At 37.0% G+C, this 17,880-nt stretch overlaps 1 protein-coding gene across 3 annotated transcripts in view; it reads left to right on the plus strand.

Moving 5' to 3' along the window:
* VCAN (versican) overlaps nt 1-17,880 on the plus strand; it is a 114,020-nt gene that overhangs the window by 37,573 nt on the left and 58,567 nt on the right. For 2 of the 3 annotated variants that reach the window (XM_030847128.2, XM_060295975.1), the window contains exons 6-7: nt 4,025-4,318; nt 11,158-14,139. In XM_030847128.2, the coding sequence (XP_030702988.2) occupies nt 4,025-4,318; nt 11,158-14,139 (3,276 nt within the window). The remainder of the gene's footprint in view (nt 1-4,024; nt 4,319-11,157; nt 14,140-17,880) is intronic. The other variant, XM_030847136.2, reaches the window with a different exon arrangement.

Here is a 17,880-nt window from a genome sequence, read left to right on the forward strand (position 1 = left end):
GCTTACATATGGTCTTGGACACTTTATCAGGGTCCCTGCTCTGTGCCAGATTCCTTTGCTCCCTTGCAGTCTCTGGTACACCCCTGGGAGGCAATGGACTTCATATGCCCTTTGCTTTGTTTTTTGGTTCCTGCTTTGATTCTGTCTGATTACCTGGTCTACGCAGTCTGCTTCTATCTCGAGCAGGTTAACACATAGGCTACCAGAAACTTAATACTAAGTTATCTTTGTTATGGCTCAATTGAGATTCCTTTTCCTGATTGAAACATACATGTCTCTAGAGCAGTGTTTTCCAAACTATTCCATGAAACAGATCCATGGACTGTTAATTAGTCTTCTATGAGAAAAGGAGATTACTCTGGTCAAATGGCTTAAAAATCCTAAGTTCTTTGTGGGCACTCCCAAATAAATACTATAATATTAACTACTCTGAGAAGTCTCACAGAAACAAAGACCTGTCAGATGACTTGTATTTGTTTCCTAAATGCCAATGTCCACGAAACCTCTTTTCTTTGGAATACCTACTCATGTCTCAAGGATCACCAGTTTTCTGTAGGAGACATTTTTGGAAATTATATTCTTAGAACTTGAACCATAAGTTAATAACCTTCTCCATCCACATCTTCAACAATAAGCTTTTAACAGGTTAATTCTGATTTAAACAGCAGATCTCCTGACATTTGTATTATGTTAGATAAAAAATATATAATGTCAAAGGATTATCTATTTAAAACCAGGCAACTAATGAATCAAAAAGTACTTGACAGGAGGTTATTTTAGTTTTGTCAATAAAATGTAAAAATAGATGTCTTAGAAATCAAGGACACAGTAATATGAATTAGTTCAGTTATTGCTATCTGTGTATTACCTATTAATTCACTTTTTTTTTTTCTTTCTGGTTTTGGTATGAAACTGATGCCAGGATATTCTGGCATATTTGAGAAAAGTAGAAGATGTCTGGCCTTAATAATTTGAGGTTGAAACACAGGAAGGGCAAAGTTTAGACGTTCAACTTATTGCTTTTGGTAGAGATTGAGTGTCAATTCTAAAAGCTTTAAGACTCAGTAAGAGAATTCCACAGTGTGGATGCTTCACTATATGATTAGATTTTTGAAGTGGACAAGGTAATGTTTATGTTAAACAGTTATGATTTAGGAAGGCTTAGACTTTTTTTTTTTTTGGAACAGAGTTAAAGTAAATGTTTTTCTTTTCCTTTTCTCATTATTTTGAAATGAAACAACAATTATGACATATATGATGACAGGCCACACATTATCTTTAGAGATGAATTGGTTTCATTCCCACCCTAGGGTAAACTCAATTAATGCCAGTTAAATCTTCCTTTTTTCATCTGAGTTACACGAAACCCAATGGTGATATCTCTTTCAATAAGCTTTTAAAATTTTATTTGCAATGTTTGATAAAATTTTACATATAAATGAAAAGGAAAATAGGTGGCTTTGGGGATAACAGAATTTAGTTAAATAAGTAAAATCATTATTTTTTGGAGATTGGATAGATGGAAATTGTATCCTCCAAACAAGTGAATTAAATCACTGTTTTGATATAAAGTCAGGTTTAACAAGAGTTTTTATATGAAAAGTTCTATGAGTAGTTCTTTATTGATTTAATAATAATAAGGGTACTCTCTTTTTAACCTGCCAGCACCTACTGAAGCCTTTCTTTCCTTTAATACCCCAAACATGTTTGCTATTTAAGATAGGGAAACCAGTTACCCAGAAAATCATGCCGTCATTTTTCTTCATTGGTCCTTTGGTATGGTGTTTGGAGAAGTTGATTTCTTCCATCATATGGACTAAAATTGCTGTTTGGAGAAGCAGAGTTTTCCTCAGTTAATTATATTTCTCTGCCTTGCTCTGGTTGGCTGATCACTCTTGTTACTGAAAAGGAACAGTACTCTTGCCTCATTGTAGAAGTACCTCACAATGCAGAAAACGGAGGCAACAAAACTGATATTCCAGCTGTAATAACAAATCCAAGTGTTCCACCTTGGAAGGAAGCGTGCTGGCCTGCTGCCCTCTTCCACACTTACATTCCTTTCAGGCCAAATGCAAGTGTAATGCTGAGGTGAACGGGGCTGCTGAGGCTGCTTGGGGTGATGCAGTCTCTCTTGTCTGCCTGTCCCCAGGTTGCTTTGAGCCAAATCCATAGGTGAGTGAATCGCCTGTCCCAGACAGCAGCTACCCAAAGCTCTGCAGCAGAGTTAGTGCTCTTTAATGTGCTGCTTGGGAAGGATGGAAGAGAAAGGGCCCCTTGTTTCTGAACAAGAACTTGAAATGCCATTCATTTAACAAATTATTAAGTACATACTATGCAACTGGTCCTGTGACCCTTAAGCTTTTAAAACTTAGCGGGAAGGGAGACATGCTAGGAATGGGGAGGGGGAATCTTTGTTCTTATAGTATATTTTTGGATGTGAGATTACTGTCCTTTGCCAGCCTAGGTAATTAAGGACAAAAACCCATTCTCACCTCTACCTTGCTTTTTTCAGTCAGGTAAAAGTCATTTTTCTTTCTCTTCTTCAAATAACTCTTATTGGGATTTGGCCTAGTTTCGTTGGTAGCATTTTTAGATTTGCAGTGAGAAGAGCTGATATGGGTGACTTGGCCTTTTTCCCCCGACTGATTTTTCTTGTGTTATAAAGCTAGGACACACGCACAGAGAGTAATGGCTCTACACGTTTTAAACAATCCCTTGTTACATACGGATTTAGTTAGGTGAAGATCCAAATCATGAGAGCTCTGCATCCCAGCTGTCTAATGTCTCATAGAATCAGAGAGTGGCCTCAGTGAGATAGAAACAGGACCCACAGCTGCTGTAATAATGGGCTATCAACGTGTTAGCTTCCTCTCTACCTCATTTTATACTCCTCCCCATACCTGCTATATCTGCTTAGGTATTCTCTAATGCTGTCTCCTTTAGCCACTTATGTGCTCATGTGTGAAAAGCATCATTTAATTCACATTGCATTTATTTCAGCAAGTTGTTATGTTAGTTACCCAAGTAAAATTCCAATTTAACAAACTCTCTGGCATTTCCAGAATACTTTATTGTGACATGTTAAGTGATAATGAACATACTACTTGGGTCTAATTGAGCCTGGCGATGAACAAAGTAAATGTCCTGCCTTTCTTTGTTCATCAATAAGCAAATGTAAGAGTCTCTCCAACCTAGTTAGAGCCCCTGCTAGCACATACAGTAACTTTGTGAGAACCGCAAAGGGCGCTCCTTCTGGGCAGACAGATTGCAAAAGGTATCCACCCTGGGCAGAGCAAGCAGAAAAAGGGTGCCCCTTCCTCCAGGGAGGCTTTGGTACCTTTGGCTGGTTGAATGGGATACTGGCCCCCGTACACTCTCAGCCCTGCCCAAGTGTAGGCCATGACCTGCATAACTATCAAGGCAGCCCTGTGTCTAGGACAGGAAGGCAGGAAACAGCATTCCATTCTGCCTCTTTCCCGTCCCCCTCTTCAAACCCTGGAGGTCTTCTTGTTTTGTTGTTTGCTTTGATGGGAGTTAATCCATTTTGATGGTAGAGATAGATGAGAGAGTCAGAGAATTACTATTTGATTTTAGGGTAGACAAAAATAACCTCAGTGACATTTCAATGCAACTTTCTCTTTCCAACATGCAATGTTAACAAGTACCTCATAGCCTTTTACATTCAAGAGAAAACCCGTTTCCTGTCTGGTAAACCAAAGAATCCTTTGGAAAAGTTTGTTCATTTTAAAGAACTGATTGTAACTTTATTATCAAATGACTGCTTCTACGGCCTATGGGAATATATGTATATAAAATGAAACTTTTCTGGCGTGTGTTCTTTTTTTATTGTGTTATTTCTTATCACTAGTAATAACAAAATGAGGTAACATTGAGTTTTCTGCTTTAAAGTATAGAAGCTGCTACCTTGCCATGAAAAAAAGAATTACGTGCTTTTCCCCATCTCCCGTAAACAGAAAGGGACTGAATAGTAAAATTTAGACCCTTTTTCCTCTTCTGATTGCAGGTGATGTGTTCCACATCACTGCTCCCAATAAATTCACCTTTGAGGAAGCTGGAGAAGGGTGTGAAAACCGAGATGCCCGCCTGGCGACAGTGGGGGAGCTCCAAGCGGCGTGGAGGAGCGGCTTCGACCAGTGTGATTACGGGTGGCTGTCGGACGCCAGCGTTCGCCACCCTGTGACTGTGGCCAGGGCCCAGTGTGGAGGTGGTTTACTTGGGGTGAGAACCCTGTATCGTTTTGAGAACCAGACAGGCTTCCCTCTCCCTGATAGCAGATTTGATGCCTACTGCTTTAAACGTAAGTGTTTGGTACCTTTTTAAACATTACAGATTTTTAAAAAAATACTTCGAAGCCGTGCAATTGATGTTCAACTAGCCATCGGAATGATTCCATGTCTTGCAGTGTGTGCACGGAATGGAAACAGTTCAGTGACTTTCAAAACCAAGGAAATGCAACAGCAGTGATACGGTTAAAACAAGAAATTTGACAAATGGTGTTTTTAGAGAGGATGAGGAAATGTCAGGTGAAGGCCTTAACTGTGATGCATTGCACTTAGAACCATAGAACATGTTTCTGCGTACTTATTTTACATTAATTGCAGTCCTTGAATGCAATTAGATTGTTGACGCTATAATGCTGGGACCAACTGTGGCTGAGTTGAATCCTTGAATTCTGTTTACTTCGTCTTTGTTTGCTGTCACCCTTTCTTTTAAATGGCGGAGGATTTACATTTCAGTAATTGCAGGTGAGTACTTGGAGCTGACGTGGATGATACCTAAAAATGAACCATGCTATAAATAAAAATCTTATTTTATCTCATTTTATTTCAAATAATGGAAATATGTGCCTTCTAATGCTTAATTCTCTAGTATCACATTGAAGTACAGTATATGTTTTTTGCAAGCCTTAACATAAATAGGCTATCTTCAGTCAGGTTTACTACTTAAAATGGATTTTAAGTAACATTTCTCAATATTCATGATATAATTATTTTAATTCTTCAGATGTCCTTAAATTATTTTAGCACTAGTAGTCACATGCTATAGTGCTTGTAGAATGCTTAATTACACAAGCAAGTAATCCAGAGTCTCACTGTGATATTTAGTAGGATCTATATTGTGCCAGCAAAACAAATATCTCCTAGAATTTTTGGTGACCTTGAATATGTTCAAGATAGAGCCACGTTATATTGAAATACAGTGAGAACTTTTTACTAAGTTTCCAATATATATTGTTATAGCGATACGTACAGTCATCCCTTGGTATCCATGAGAGACTGGTTCCAGGACCTTGGGAATACCAAAATCCGCAGATGCTCAAGTCCCTCATATAAAGTAATAATTGCATATAACCTACACACACCCTCCTGTATACTTTAAATCATCTCTAGATTACTTATAATACCTATACTATGTAATAGTATATAATACCAACTATGTAAATAGTTGCTGGCACACAACAATTTCAACTCTTGCTTTTTGGAACTTTCTGGAGTTTTGGGAACTTTTTACTTTTTTTAATCAGAAGTTGGTTGAATCCTCGGATGTGGAACCCATGGATATGGAGGGTCAACTGTAACTGAAATGAGTAGAAAATACACTAGCTTATTTTGTAATTGGTTTCTGAAGTGAAATATACAGACATTCTTCATCAACCAAAAAGACACAGAACTGGGAAGTCTTGAGTAGTCAGGAGAATAGATGTTAGTGCAACAGAAAGGTATGGTTTCACATACTGCTATTTCCCAGCTAAGATACTTCTGTTTGGATCTCTTCCTGTAAACTCAACTTTCTGAGTGTTAAACCCACGTGTTGTGTATCAGTGTGATACAAGCTGGCCATGAAAAGCCATTGAAAATATTAGTTTTTTTTCCTAGGCCCCGAAACTACAGAAAAGGTCTTAATCACTTTTAGGAAAACAAACAAACATCAACAATAGTAACAAAACCTTATCCCTAGAAGTAGAAAGATATCATTCCTTTAAGCCATATACCCATAATGGGTTATGGGTATATTTTCAAGTAGTTTAAGCTTTAAAATCAGTTTTACACTAAGTGACTGATGTGATTAAGGAAGAAAATCAAATCTGTGTGTGTGTGTTGGAGAGGGGATGGGGACAGGTGGGTTAGAGAGGTTAAAGTAAGGAAGGAGTTGAATTATCCAGCATGACTACCTTGTTTGATTTTATTTTCTTGTGCATTATAAACGTGGCACTAGAAAACTTTTAAACATTTTTGTTCTCCTTGAGAATAAATTTAAACCAAAGCCTGTCTGTAGCCACAAAGAATTCATCCTGATGTGTTTTAAATTATTTATTTAAATAAGGAATTCACATGAATGTACAAAGTAACAATGTAGTTAGAGTCAAATAAAATAACCACCTAGTAAAAATCTATATAAAATATGAATAAAATTTGAAAGTTTAGGTCCATTTTTTTTCTTCCTAATTCGTTTGAATCTATATAACTTAGAAATATATAACTGGCAAATATAATGGATTCAAATTTTCGTTTTTCTCCCCATCTAAGCTAAAGGCTAGATTCTTATTTAGTTCTTCTGTAAGACTCTACCATACTCAAAATTTATTCAGCATATAAAAGTTTAAGACAGTTTAGTCATACATAAAAGCCTTCCTTAAACCACACACAATGCCAACAGCCTCCCCAAATTTCTAATTCGTTTTTCAGAGATTCTTTTAAAATATACATTTTTTTGCTTTGAAAAATATTCTCAAAATGACTTGCCTGCTGTCCAGTTTCCCACATAGTTGAGTAGTGACTAAATTTATGGAGTTAAAGTTGGTAAGAGTTATGGCCTTAAGGACAATTCCAAAAGTGATTTCAGAGATGTACAGCTGGCTGGTTAAGTAGAAGAATTTAGAAATATAAGGATATTTTTCTTGTTTGCTTTTACCAAAAGTAGACAGTGTTTTTAAGGCCACTTCATGGTGAATAAACAATACCAAATCTCACTTTGCTCTAATTCCCTTCTCCTTTTAAAATCACTGAATAGAACATTAACAATGGCTGATGATAAATATAATTAGAATCTGAAAAACAAGTAAATTAATGTCCTTATGAAATAAAGTTTTCCTGTACATTTCCCCTTGATGGTTAAATTGTGCACTTTTCATTTTTCTTTGACCTCAGAGTTAAGCAAGTTCTATGAAATAGAGTTATGCAGGGCTTTGAAGGATCATCCATACTCCCCAATTTAAGTGAATCAAAACTATTGATGACTCATAATAACCTCTCATTTAATGTTATTAAAGATCTCCAGGAGAGGGAGATAGGGAATGTTTCCTAGAAAACCCATTCCAATATCCTATTACTATCACTCTCAGTTTTTCCAATTATCTAAATCCTTTGCATTAGAATTTGAGTTCATCTTTCCTTCTTAAGTTGGAGACCAAAATCTAAATTACAGCATTCCTACTATTGAAAACAACTGTTCGGTTGTCCCTCAGTGTCTCCCTCAGTTGAAACAATTTCCTTGTTCTGAAATTTTAATTAAGAGGCCTCTAATCACCTATGCCATCTTGCTTTGAACCCTCATTGTTTTTCACATCCTTCTGTTGGATTAAACTTGGAGCTAGAGATAGTGGTCTAGAGAAGGCTAAGTAAGTACCCACCACATCCTATGCCATCTTTCTTATATATTTGTCCACTTTTACAGTTGACCTGCCCTTCTAACCTATGGTCAGTATATTATATTTTTTGTGCCCTAGATCATAATCTGACCATAGTGTCAAAACTTATCCTTCCCGAACTGGTATTTTTTTAAATGTCTCTGTTTATTGAATTGAATTGGTTAGCATTCAATCACTCGTAAAACTTGAAAAGTTAATTTGAATTCTAATCTCATTGTTCCAAACTTTACTCTTTCCTCAACCATGAACCCGGAATCAACTTATTGAATATCCAGTGATTTCCCTATAATGTAGGCAGTATGGGTATAAGTTAAATCAACCATCATGCTGCTAATAGGGTTTTTATCTTTTATTAGGAAAATCTGCCTCATGTCTCACAACAGAAGCACTGGAGAAGATAGTCCATAGGATATAAAATACCATAAAGTACAGTGATGTGAAACATCTGTGTGGCAGACAGCTGCAAATGTTGGAAGGGAGCTTTTGTGGGAAAAGAATCCTGCTGCTTTCTGTTGGCTTCCTCGATAATGGAGTTGAAGGGACACTGGTAGTTTTCCAGGGCAAAAGTTTCTCCATGTGAATCCTCCTTCTGGAGAGACACTTTTAGAATAATCTGGAGTTGTGCTTTCACCTTTGTAATAGTCATCATTAATACACTGGCATTTATTCTTAAGACATTTCTTTGTAGATATTTGTGTTTTTTAAAATTAGTTCCTTTGTTTTGGAATGGTTGAAGCAAATGGTGCAGATGCTCAGATATACTGAGTTGTGATGGAAATCAGCTGTTAAGTTGGTGAAACAGCAACCCAACCCCAAAAGGAAGTCTGAGGTTTTCCATTCCAAATAGTAGAATTAATCAACTTAATTATAAGCAGACTTCTAAACAGGGCTCTCAAATTATTGAAAACCCTTGGTTTTGAAAACAAAGTCACATAGATCCTAGCTTTGTAAAGGAGATTCTCTGAGACACACTACTGTCATATTACTGTGTTCCGGGCCTAGAGGAAGGCAACACCAAACAGTTCGGTAATAATTGATAATGACAGGCAGTTACGTAGTTTTTGAAATCTGAGTCGTTCATTTTTAAAATGCTATAAAAGTATTTTCATAGCACTGTGGAAAGTTGTTAACGTAGAACTTGGGTTGGAGCATAGGAAGACCTGATTCACAGGCCCTCTTTTGGCCCTATTGCAGTTATCACCTCCTTTTAAGTGAATTTCATCAGCTATGGAACTACTCAGAGGGAAAAAGCAAAATTAGCTTTTTTGTTGTTGTTAATAATAATATGATTAAATTTTCTCTAATGTGCAGTGTGCTAAGTGTTTATATTATGTTTCCATGGGAACTTTCTCTATATGTACATTTTACTGTTTCCCCAAAGAATGCAGTTATAAAACAAACATGATATTTGGCAGTTAAATGAGGTAACAGTTATGGAATTTCAGAGGATAGAGAATTGAATGAAAAGAAAAATAGTCAACCTCACTTAGGTTCCTTAAGTTGTTCATGTCAATCAAAATAACAAAAGCTTCTTCCAGGAAATGAATGCAGAAAAAGCTTTCTTTAAAAAAAGGAAAAAAAACAGTTATTTAACATGTTTTTGAAGATGCGATTCTTTTTTGTTCTGTTGTTTAGTTTTGTTTTAATACAAAGGGATAAAAAGTGGCAGACTAAAGAATTTTTAACTACATCATAATGAAATGGCCCCCAAGTTTTTGTTATAAAACTGATGAATCTGGCCTTTAAAATGGTCTGGGAAATGACAACAGCTAATAACAGCTCATACCAGACAAAAAATAAGGAATCTGTTACAGCTCAAGTCTGATTTACAACAAAATCACATCATTTTATCATTAAATTTTTAAAATAGACTTTATTTATTAGAGCAGTTTTAGGTTCACAGTGAAGTTGAGTGGAAGATGCAGAGATTTCCCATATATTCCCTGCCCCCATTCATGCACATCCACCCCCATTATCAACATCCTCCATCAGAGTGGTATGTTTGTTACAACTGAGGAACCCACATGGACACAACATAATCACTCGAAGTCCATAGTTTACACTAGGGTTCACTCTTTGTGTTGTACGTTCTGAGTTTGGACAAATATATAATGACATGTATTTGCCATTCTAGTATCATACAGAACAGTTTCAGTGCCCTGATATCATTAAGTTTTGATGGAGTAGCTGGAGCTCAAAAGTATCCAGTTTTGTTTTCCAAGGACTCTGGTTTGGGGATTATTAAGAGTACGCCACAAGATATTACAGATACTACAGATATTACAACTTTTATCAGGGGAACAGACATTACCCATACAACTAGTTTTAAATCATACAGGATGTAGCAAAACGATGACTACAGATTTCCTCAGATCAGTTCCTTCTGAGTCTAGTGGCAATCAGTTTTTGATTTTTGAAAATCTGAATTTAAAAAAAAGAATAACAAAATCTTTATGTGCTAAGCCGCTGCATTTTCTTTATGTTGAGATGGAATCTTATCTACAACACTGTCACTTTTATACACAACTTAAATTTCTTTAAACAGGCCAGGCCATTCTCTGTAAATCTGGAGGCATTATAATGTAGCATTTTATGATGACATGTTACTTTATATTGCCTGAGCCCATTCTTTCTGATGCTCAGGGTTGTTTCCAGTGATTTGTAATTACAGAGCTAAAATATATCATGTGGGTACTTTACTTCCTGTTCTATGTTTGCATTTCCTGCTAAAAGTAAGGCTGGAACCAAGACCCTTAAGAGTTACAAACATAATGTGTAGAACATAGAGCAAGATGTAGAACTACAACAAATGCCAAGCAGCCTCGGCCAGAGGCATTTTATTATTTATTATAAACAAGGCTACTCTGCAGATTTGAAAGGAATATGAAGACAAATGTCCAACACCGGGGATCAAGTGAATAGTGGTGTTAATATCCTGTTTTTATGAAAGCCTCCGCATTATGGACAATGTAATCATTGATATGTAACTCGGGTACATTTGATGTGGCTTTTTTGTTGTTTCGCAATCTGAGGCACTCCCTCTCCCCAGAGACATTATGTAGCTAGAGACAGAAGCCTCCAGAATAGTAGCACTAAGTTCTCCTACTAGACTTCAAGTTGGTGCTGTAGTTTCTGATAAATAACATACCTACTGTTTCCAAACTCTGCATTTATTTATTTATTTATGTTTAACTTCTCCTTATCTTAAAACTACATAGTATTCACTTCCCTTAGCCAAGAACAGTCATTCATACCTATGGGTAAAACCAGTGTTAACCCTTTCAATATAAAACAAGTGATCAATTTGTGATGATTAAATATTCAATTGTCTGTCTTCGGATTAATTTAAGTATAGTTCTTAGACTTCTCTCCATCAGAAAACACTTTGGGGTTGCCCCAAAGTACACAACAGCACTTAACAAACACACTGGACGTACAACTTTTTATTAGTGACTTGTCTAATCAACTCTTTGAAATTATTTTTCTAGCTAAACAGAATATATCAGAGGCTACAACCACCGAACTGAATATGCTTGCAGAAACTGCCTCACCCACTTTATCGGAAGAACTACAAATGGGACCCGACAGAACTACACCAATCGTCCCTTTAATCACTGAATTACCTGTCATTACAACAAAGTTCCCTCCTGTGGGACATATAGCCAATTTTGAACAGAAAGCCACAGTTCAACCTCTAACTATCACACACAGAATAGCCACAGAATCACCCGCGCCTGATGAGAGTACTAAGAAGACTTGGGATATGGACTATTACTCACCTTCTGCTTCAGGACCTCTTGGAAAGCTAGACATATCTGAAATTAAGGAGGAAGTGCCCCAAAGTACAACTGTCATCTTCCGTCATGCTACTGATTCATGGGATGGTGTCAAGGAAGATATACAAATGCGAGAATCAGTTACACAAATTGAACAAATAGAAGTGGGTCCCTTGGTAACATCAATGGAAATCTCAAAGCACATTCCTTCCAAGGAATTCACTGTACCTGAAACGCCATTTGTATCTACAACAATGACCCCGGAATCCAAAACTAAAAAGAAAGCAGTAAGCACAGTCTCTGAATCAGTGACCACAAGCCACTATGGGTTCACCTTGGGAGAAGATGATGGTGAAAACAGAACATCTACAGTTAGATCTGGTCAGAGTACCTCGGTCTTTAGCCAAATACCTGAGGTCATTACAGTGTCAAAGACTTCAGAAGACACCACCCGCACTCAGCTAGAGGAGGTGGAGTCAGTCTCAGCATCGACGATTTTTTCACCTGTAACTATGCCCAACAGTGATGGGTCATCCATGGACCACTGGGAAGAGAAACAAACTAATGGTAAGATAGCTGAAGATTTTCTTGACCAGTATATGTCCACCACACCTTTCCCATCACAGCATCATACTGAAGTAGAATTGTTTCCTTATTCTGGTGATAAAAGACTAGTTGAGGGAACATCCACAGTTATTTATCCGTCTCCACAAACAGGAAGAGAAAGAACAGAAACACTAAGACCAGAGATGAGAACAGTTACTTATACAGATGATGAAATACAGGAAAAGATCACCGAAGATTCATTTATAGAAAAAATAGAGGAAGAAAGCTTCTCTGGAATGAAGTTCCCTACAGCTTCTTCAGAGCAAATTCATCATACAGTGTATTCAGTGGGAATGACCAAATCTTTTGATTCCCCAGCCCTGACAACAACAAAGCTAAGTGTGGCACCGGCGGAGGCAACAGGTGTGGAGAAAGACTTTACGACAACTCCAAATGGATTAGAAACAGATGGCTATCAAGATACCACAAAGTATGATGAGGGTATTACAACAGTGCATTTGACTCAAAGCACTTTAAATGTGGAGGTGGTTACTGTATCAAAATGGTCATTGGATGAAGATAATACAGCATCAAAGCCTTTAGGGTCCACAGAACATGCAGGCTCTCCAAAATTGCCCCCTGCCTTACTCACCACTATGGGAGTGAGTGGAAAGGATAAAGAAATCCCAGGTTTTACTGAAGATGGAAGAGATGAGTTCGCTCGTATCCCAGATAGTACTCAAAAGCCATTAGAGTTTACTGAGGAAGACACAACAGACCATAAAAAATTCACAGTCAGATTTTGGCCAACTACGTCAATTGGCATCACAGAAAAGTCAACTTTGAGAGATTCTACGACTGAAGAAAGAGTTTCTCCTATCACAAGCATGGAAGGCCAAGTTGTTCATGCAACCATAGAGGGAAGTGCTTTGGATGAAGGAGAAGATATGGATGTCTCTAAGCCTGTATCTACTGTCCCCCAATTTACACACACTTCAGATGTGGAAGGATCGGCATTTTTTAATTATAGTAGCACCCAGGAGCCTACTACTTATGTAGACACTTCCCATACCATTCCTCTTTCTGTAATTCCCAAGACAGAATGGGGAGTGTTGGTACCTTCCATTCCATCAGAAGGTGAAGTTCTAGGTGAACCCTCTCAAGACATACATGTCACTGATCAGACTCACTTTGAGGCTACTATTTATCCTGAAACTATAAGAACAACAACAGAAATTGCACAGGAAACAACTCAGGAAGAATTTCCATGGAAAGAAGAGACTCCAGAGAAACCAGTTCCTGCTCCCAGTTCTACAGCTGACACAGCCAAGGAGACAACAACACCCTTGGATGAACAAGAGAGCGATGGGTCAGCATATACAGGCTTTGAAGACAGATTGGTGATAGGTTCTGAGGGAGTCCCAGTTTTAGAAACAACTCCAACTGGAAAAATTGAGCAGAGTATGTCTTATCCACCTGGTGCTGTCACTGAGCCCAAAGCAAAAACAGATGGTGTGGTAACACTAATACCAAGCATGGGGCCAAAGGTATCTTTAAGCCCAGGGCCTGAACAAAAATATGAAACAGAAGGTACCAGTCCAAGGGGATTTGTATCACCTTTTAGCACCAGTGTTACCCAGCTTATAGAAGAAACCACTACTGAGAAAATAGAGAAAACATCCCTAGATTATACGGATTTAGGCTCAGGATTATTTGAAAAGCCCAAGGCCACAGAACTCCCAGAATTTTCAACAGTTAAAGCCACGGTTCCAAGTGATATCCCTACTGCTTTCAGTTCAGTAGACAGACTTCACACATCTTCAGGATCCACTGAGAAGCCGCCTCTCATTGACAGAGAACCTGATGAAGAAACAACCAGTGACATGGTAATCATTGGAGAATCAACATCTCGTGTTCCTCCCACTACCCTTGAGGATATTGTAGCCAAGGAAACAGAAACAGATATTGATAGAGAATATTTCACAACTTCAAGTACTCCTTCTGCCACACAGCCAACAAGACCACCCACTGTGGAAGGCAAAGAAGCCTTCGGACCACAGGCACTTTCCACTCCAGAACCCTCAGCAGGGACAAAATTCCACCCTGACATAAATGTTTATATTATAGAGGTCAGAGAAAACAAGACAGGTAAGTCTTTGCTTTCTAGACATACCAGTCAAGGCAACCAGCATTTTATCTTGAAAATTACTTTTGGAAAAAAAATATCAACATGCCAAATGCTGCCAGTAGAAGATACCTGGAGTGTGAAAAAATTCTGTTTTAGCTTCATGTATTTGTACAAGAATTGGAAGAATATGTTAAACAATTGGAAGAATGTTAGATATTATTTTATTTTAAAAGTCATAAGAAGCCCTGCTTTGTCATCTAATATAACCAAATCATCACTGTTACATCACTTCAGAACATGCAGAACAAAATGTTTTAATTTCAGTGTCTTTCCATGTGTTACTACTCAAGTGTAGTACTAGACTGTGTTAACATTCCATTGGTCTTTAACTATTAACCTTCAGTACTTACACTGTGGACAGCTAAAACCGTATTGCATATGCCTAGGGCTGATAAAAAGACATCTAAAGGTTTGTTTTGGGTTTTCTCTTCCATGATTTGCAGGTTTATCATACAGCTTTTAGGGTGGGTAATGTGGGTCTGTAGTGTAAATGTTATTTTAAAGAAAGTTCAACATATTTTCAAGCTGTAGTCTTTGGGTATTTTAATGAGGCTTTACATATTTAGAACAAATACAATCTAGCTCAGTTCTAGGAAATGCTGTCATCTATTGTGTCAAATATAATTTCAGAAAGTGGATATGTCAGCATTACCTCTGTTCCCTAAAAACCAGACTGTAATTTTATTTATTTTATGATTTAGTTATTTTATCTCTAGGAATATTCACAGTGCCTTCTATTCTGTTCAAATATTTTATGTATCTCTCTGGCAAATTTCTTAAAAGCTGTTTCTTTACATTGATTAATACTTGCAATTTTTATCATCAAATATAACTTATTCCTTCCTAAAGGTCAGTCAACGGTATCTTCTAAATTCAGTAAGCTGAATTGCGAATACATAGTGTATGCAATACAATAGATCTATTCAGGTTTGTTTGTCTTTTTTTAATTTAGAAGATCATTGATTTTAGTTAAGTTGCTGTGTTTTAGTTTTAATATGTGGATTAAAGGAATAAATACTCATTTTTCCTTGACCTGGCTCTGAGAAGTCAGGCTAGAAGAATGTTCTTGAGCAGGTTTTCTCTCTTAATGTTGGGCTATACCCCTCAAGGTGTCATTTTTCTTAAGAGGGATGCTACCCTCATTAGCCTGCTCAGGGGTGCACCTGTTGGGAACACAGGTGGCTCTAATGTCAAGTCAGCTGGCTTCCAGTGCTGTTAGATGGTAACTTGGCTTCTATCACCCAGAACTTTCTCAGTGTAAAAGTTCATGTGGGGCAGTGAACAGTAGAGGAGAGAATACACTCCCAGAATATTGACGTTAATCTCCACTTCCCAATACCGTTGAACCAGGCCAGGATTGGAGCATTATTTTCCTGCTAATAATGCTGTTTCTTGGAAACCATAACATATTTCTTCCCTCTTACATTCCTCTTCCGCCTCTTGGAGCTGGAGTTGGAGAGAGGAGGCGAGCTGCCAAGTAGTGGGAATGAGGATTCCTGTTAGTAGGGTTGGAAAAGTGACAAGAAGATATTACTGTGAAAAAGAAAGAATTGAAGAGAAGCATAGGGATTACTATGAACGCTTAATTTGAGAATTAAAAAAATAATACTTGAATGACTAACTATACAGAAGTTTTTCCCAATTTAGATTACTCTCTTGTTAGTGTAGATACTACATTGAATCAAATGATATAGAAAATAGTAAAAAAATGTTCTGCATTTAAAAACTCTTCTAAATGGGAAACTGCGTTCAGGTGAGGGTGATCAAATTACAAAATGGAAAAAGTGAAAGTCAATCTCCGTGGAAGAATTGGCAGTCATCAGGGAAAAACAAAATCTAAGTTTATAAATACTTACTTGAAATGGAGGGTCTGAGTAACCTAACTCAGAAACCATTTATACAAAGCGTGTATTTTTATCTGAATTGTCAGCTTAATTCAGCTGGGTCTGGGAAACACAACTAGGTGTTTCCTCCTCTTTCTTCCACTTTTAAAACGTGTGACCATGATTTCCCTTCAAACTAATTTTCGTTCAGCGTTTATAACAATGGGTCGGAAAACTGTGGAAAGGGAATACTTGGTTATCTCCTTCGGCACGGGGTTCCAGTGAGTGGCGCGGGGTCTGGGGGTGAGGATAGGACATGTCTCTATCTAGTTCCCTCCCTCCATCTCTCTCTCTTTCCCACCACCCCAGCCCCCTCATCTACCTGGCTTTTCCATGTGCTTTATACATGCCATTCTCCTTAAGAATAAAAACACTGTTTATTGTCTTGATAAGACAATGAGGTTGATTCAGATCCAACTGCTTTACTTATACTCATTTGTTTCCTATGAAAAATTTGATTTTTCAAGGATTTTTCATTTTGACAAGGGCAAACCCTAAAGCAGATGTTAAATTAATGAGTTTTAGGGCAGGTGTACATTAATAAGGAAAAATACATATGTGCCTGGAAAACCAACCTTTTTATGTATTAAGGCACATTTTACCAAACTGGAAAATCCTTGGTACATGTACAAATTTATATAAATCTATTCATAAACATAAAATTGAACTCTACACATACTGTATATTCAAGTAAGCAAAAATACCACGCATGCTACACTAAAACAAGGCATTCATAATTTTTTTGCTGCACTCAGCCGCTCATATAAATCTTGATTGTTTAGAAAAAATTTTACTATTATGAAACAAAACATGCTATGCAGGACATGTTTATGTTATAATTGTTCCAGTGGATCTTAATAGCAACTTAGGGTGCTATTGCTAGAGAGCAACTGTAGTTAGCAGTTAAACAAAATCTGAAGGAACTTTTCAGCTCATAAAACTTTTATGAGCTGAAAAATGCTATAGGGTGGGTTTAACAGTGGTTCAGGGGATACTGGAAATATGACTCCTGTCTATTTCAGGAGTAATTTGCACACCTGCATTTGAAAAATTATTGAAAGGTTTTCTTTGTGAACATATATGAAGTCTATGGAGTTTAAAGGCATAGGAAGAGTTTTATCAATTCTGGACTTTTTTTCCTTTTTTTTAAAGAATGCTCCTCGAAATCATCTGAAATGTCACAAGTTAGTGTAACAGGATTCTGAATGTTTTTAAAAACTGATATACTGTACCTTTAACTCAGAGAATAATGTGGAAGTGTACAGATATTAAATTTAACATTATTATGCAAATGTTCATGGTTATAACCTTAAAATAGGTGGCTTATTAGTTTTTTTAAACAAGTTTTAAACAAGTGTATACTACATACTATTTCTCAGGCCTGCTTGCTATTATTTTCTTGCCAGGTGTTCCTTTCTGCTAGTTTTATAATGTATATCTATCCAAATCTAAGTGTAAGACAGGTATTAAGCCAATATTAAACTAAAATGGTATATATATATTAAATATTGATAAAATTATTAATGAAATGACATTAAAGATTAATGAGATTTTGAGAAGAATAATTTTGGCCTCTAAATTAGAGTTCATTTTACTCTGTTTCCTTATTGAGAGTTATGGTACTTTATTGCTGACATCATTCAGAAATAATTCCCGTATGATTAATCCCATCTGCATTTTTGTTTGTACACTTGAGAAATGTATATAGAGATAAAGATTTATTTTCTGAATATGATGCTGTTGAGGAGAGGGTAAAGAATAAGGGACGTTAGTTCTGAGAACAGGGGATATCTGGGTAAACGCCAATATTTATACCAT

Source organism: Globicephala melas, chromosome 3 (assembly GCF_963455315.2).
Source record: "Globicephala melas chromosome 3, mGloMel1.2, whole genome shotgun sequence".
Classification (NCBI taxonomy): domain Eukaryota; kingdom Metazoa; phylum Chordata; class Mammalia; order Artiodactyla; family Delphinidae; genus Globicephala; species Globicephala melas.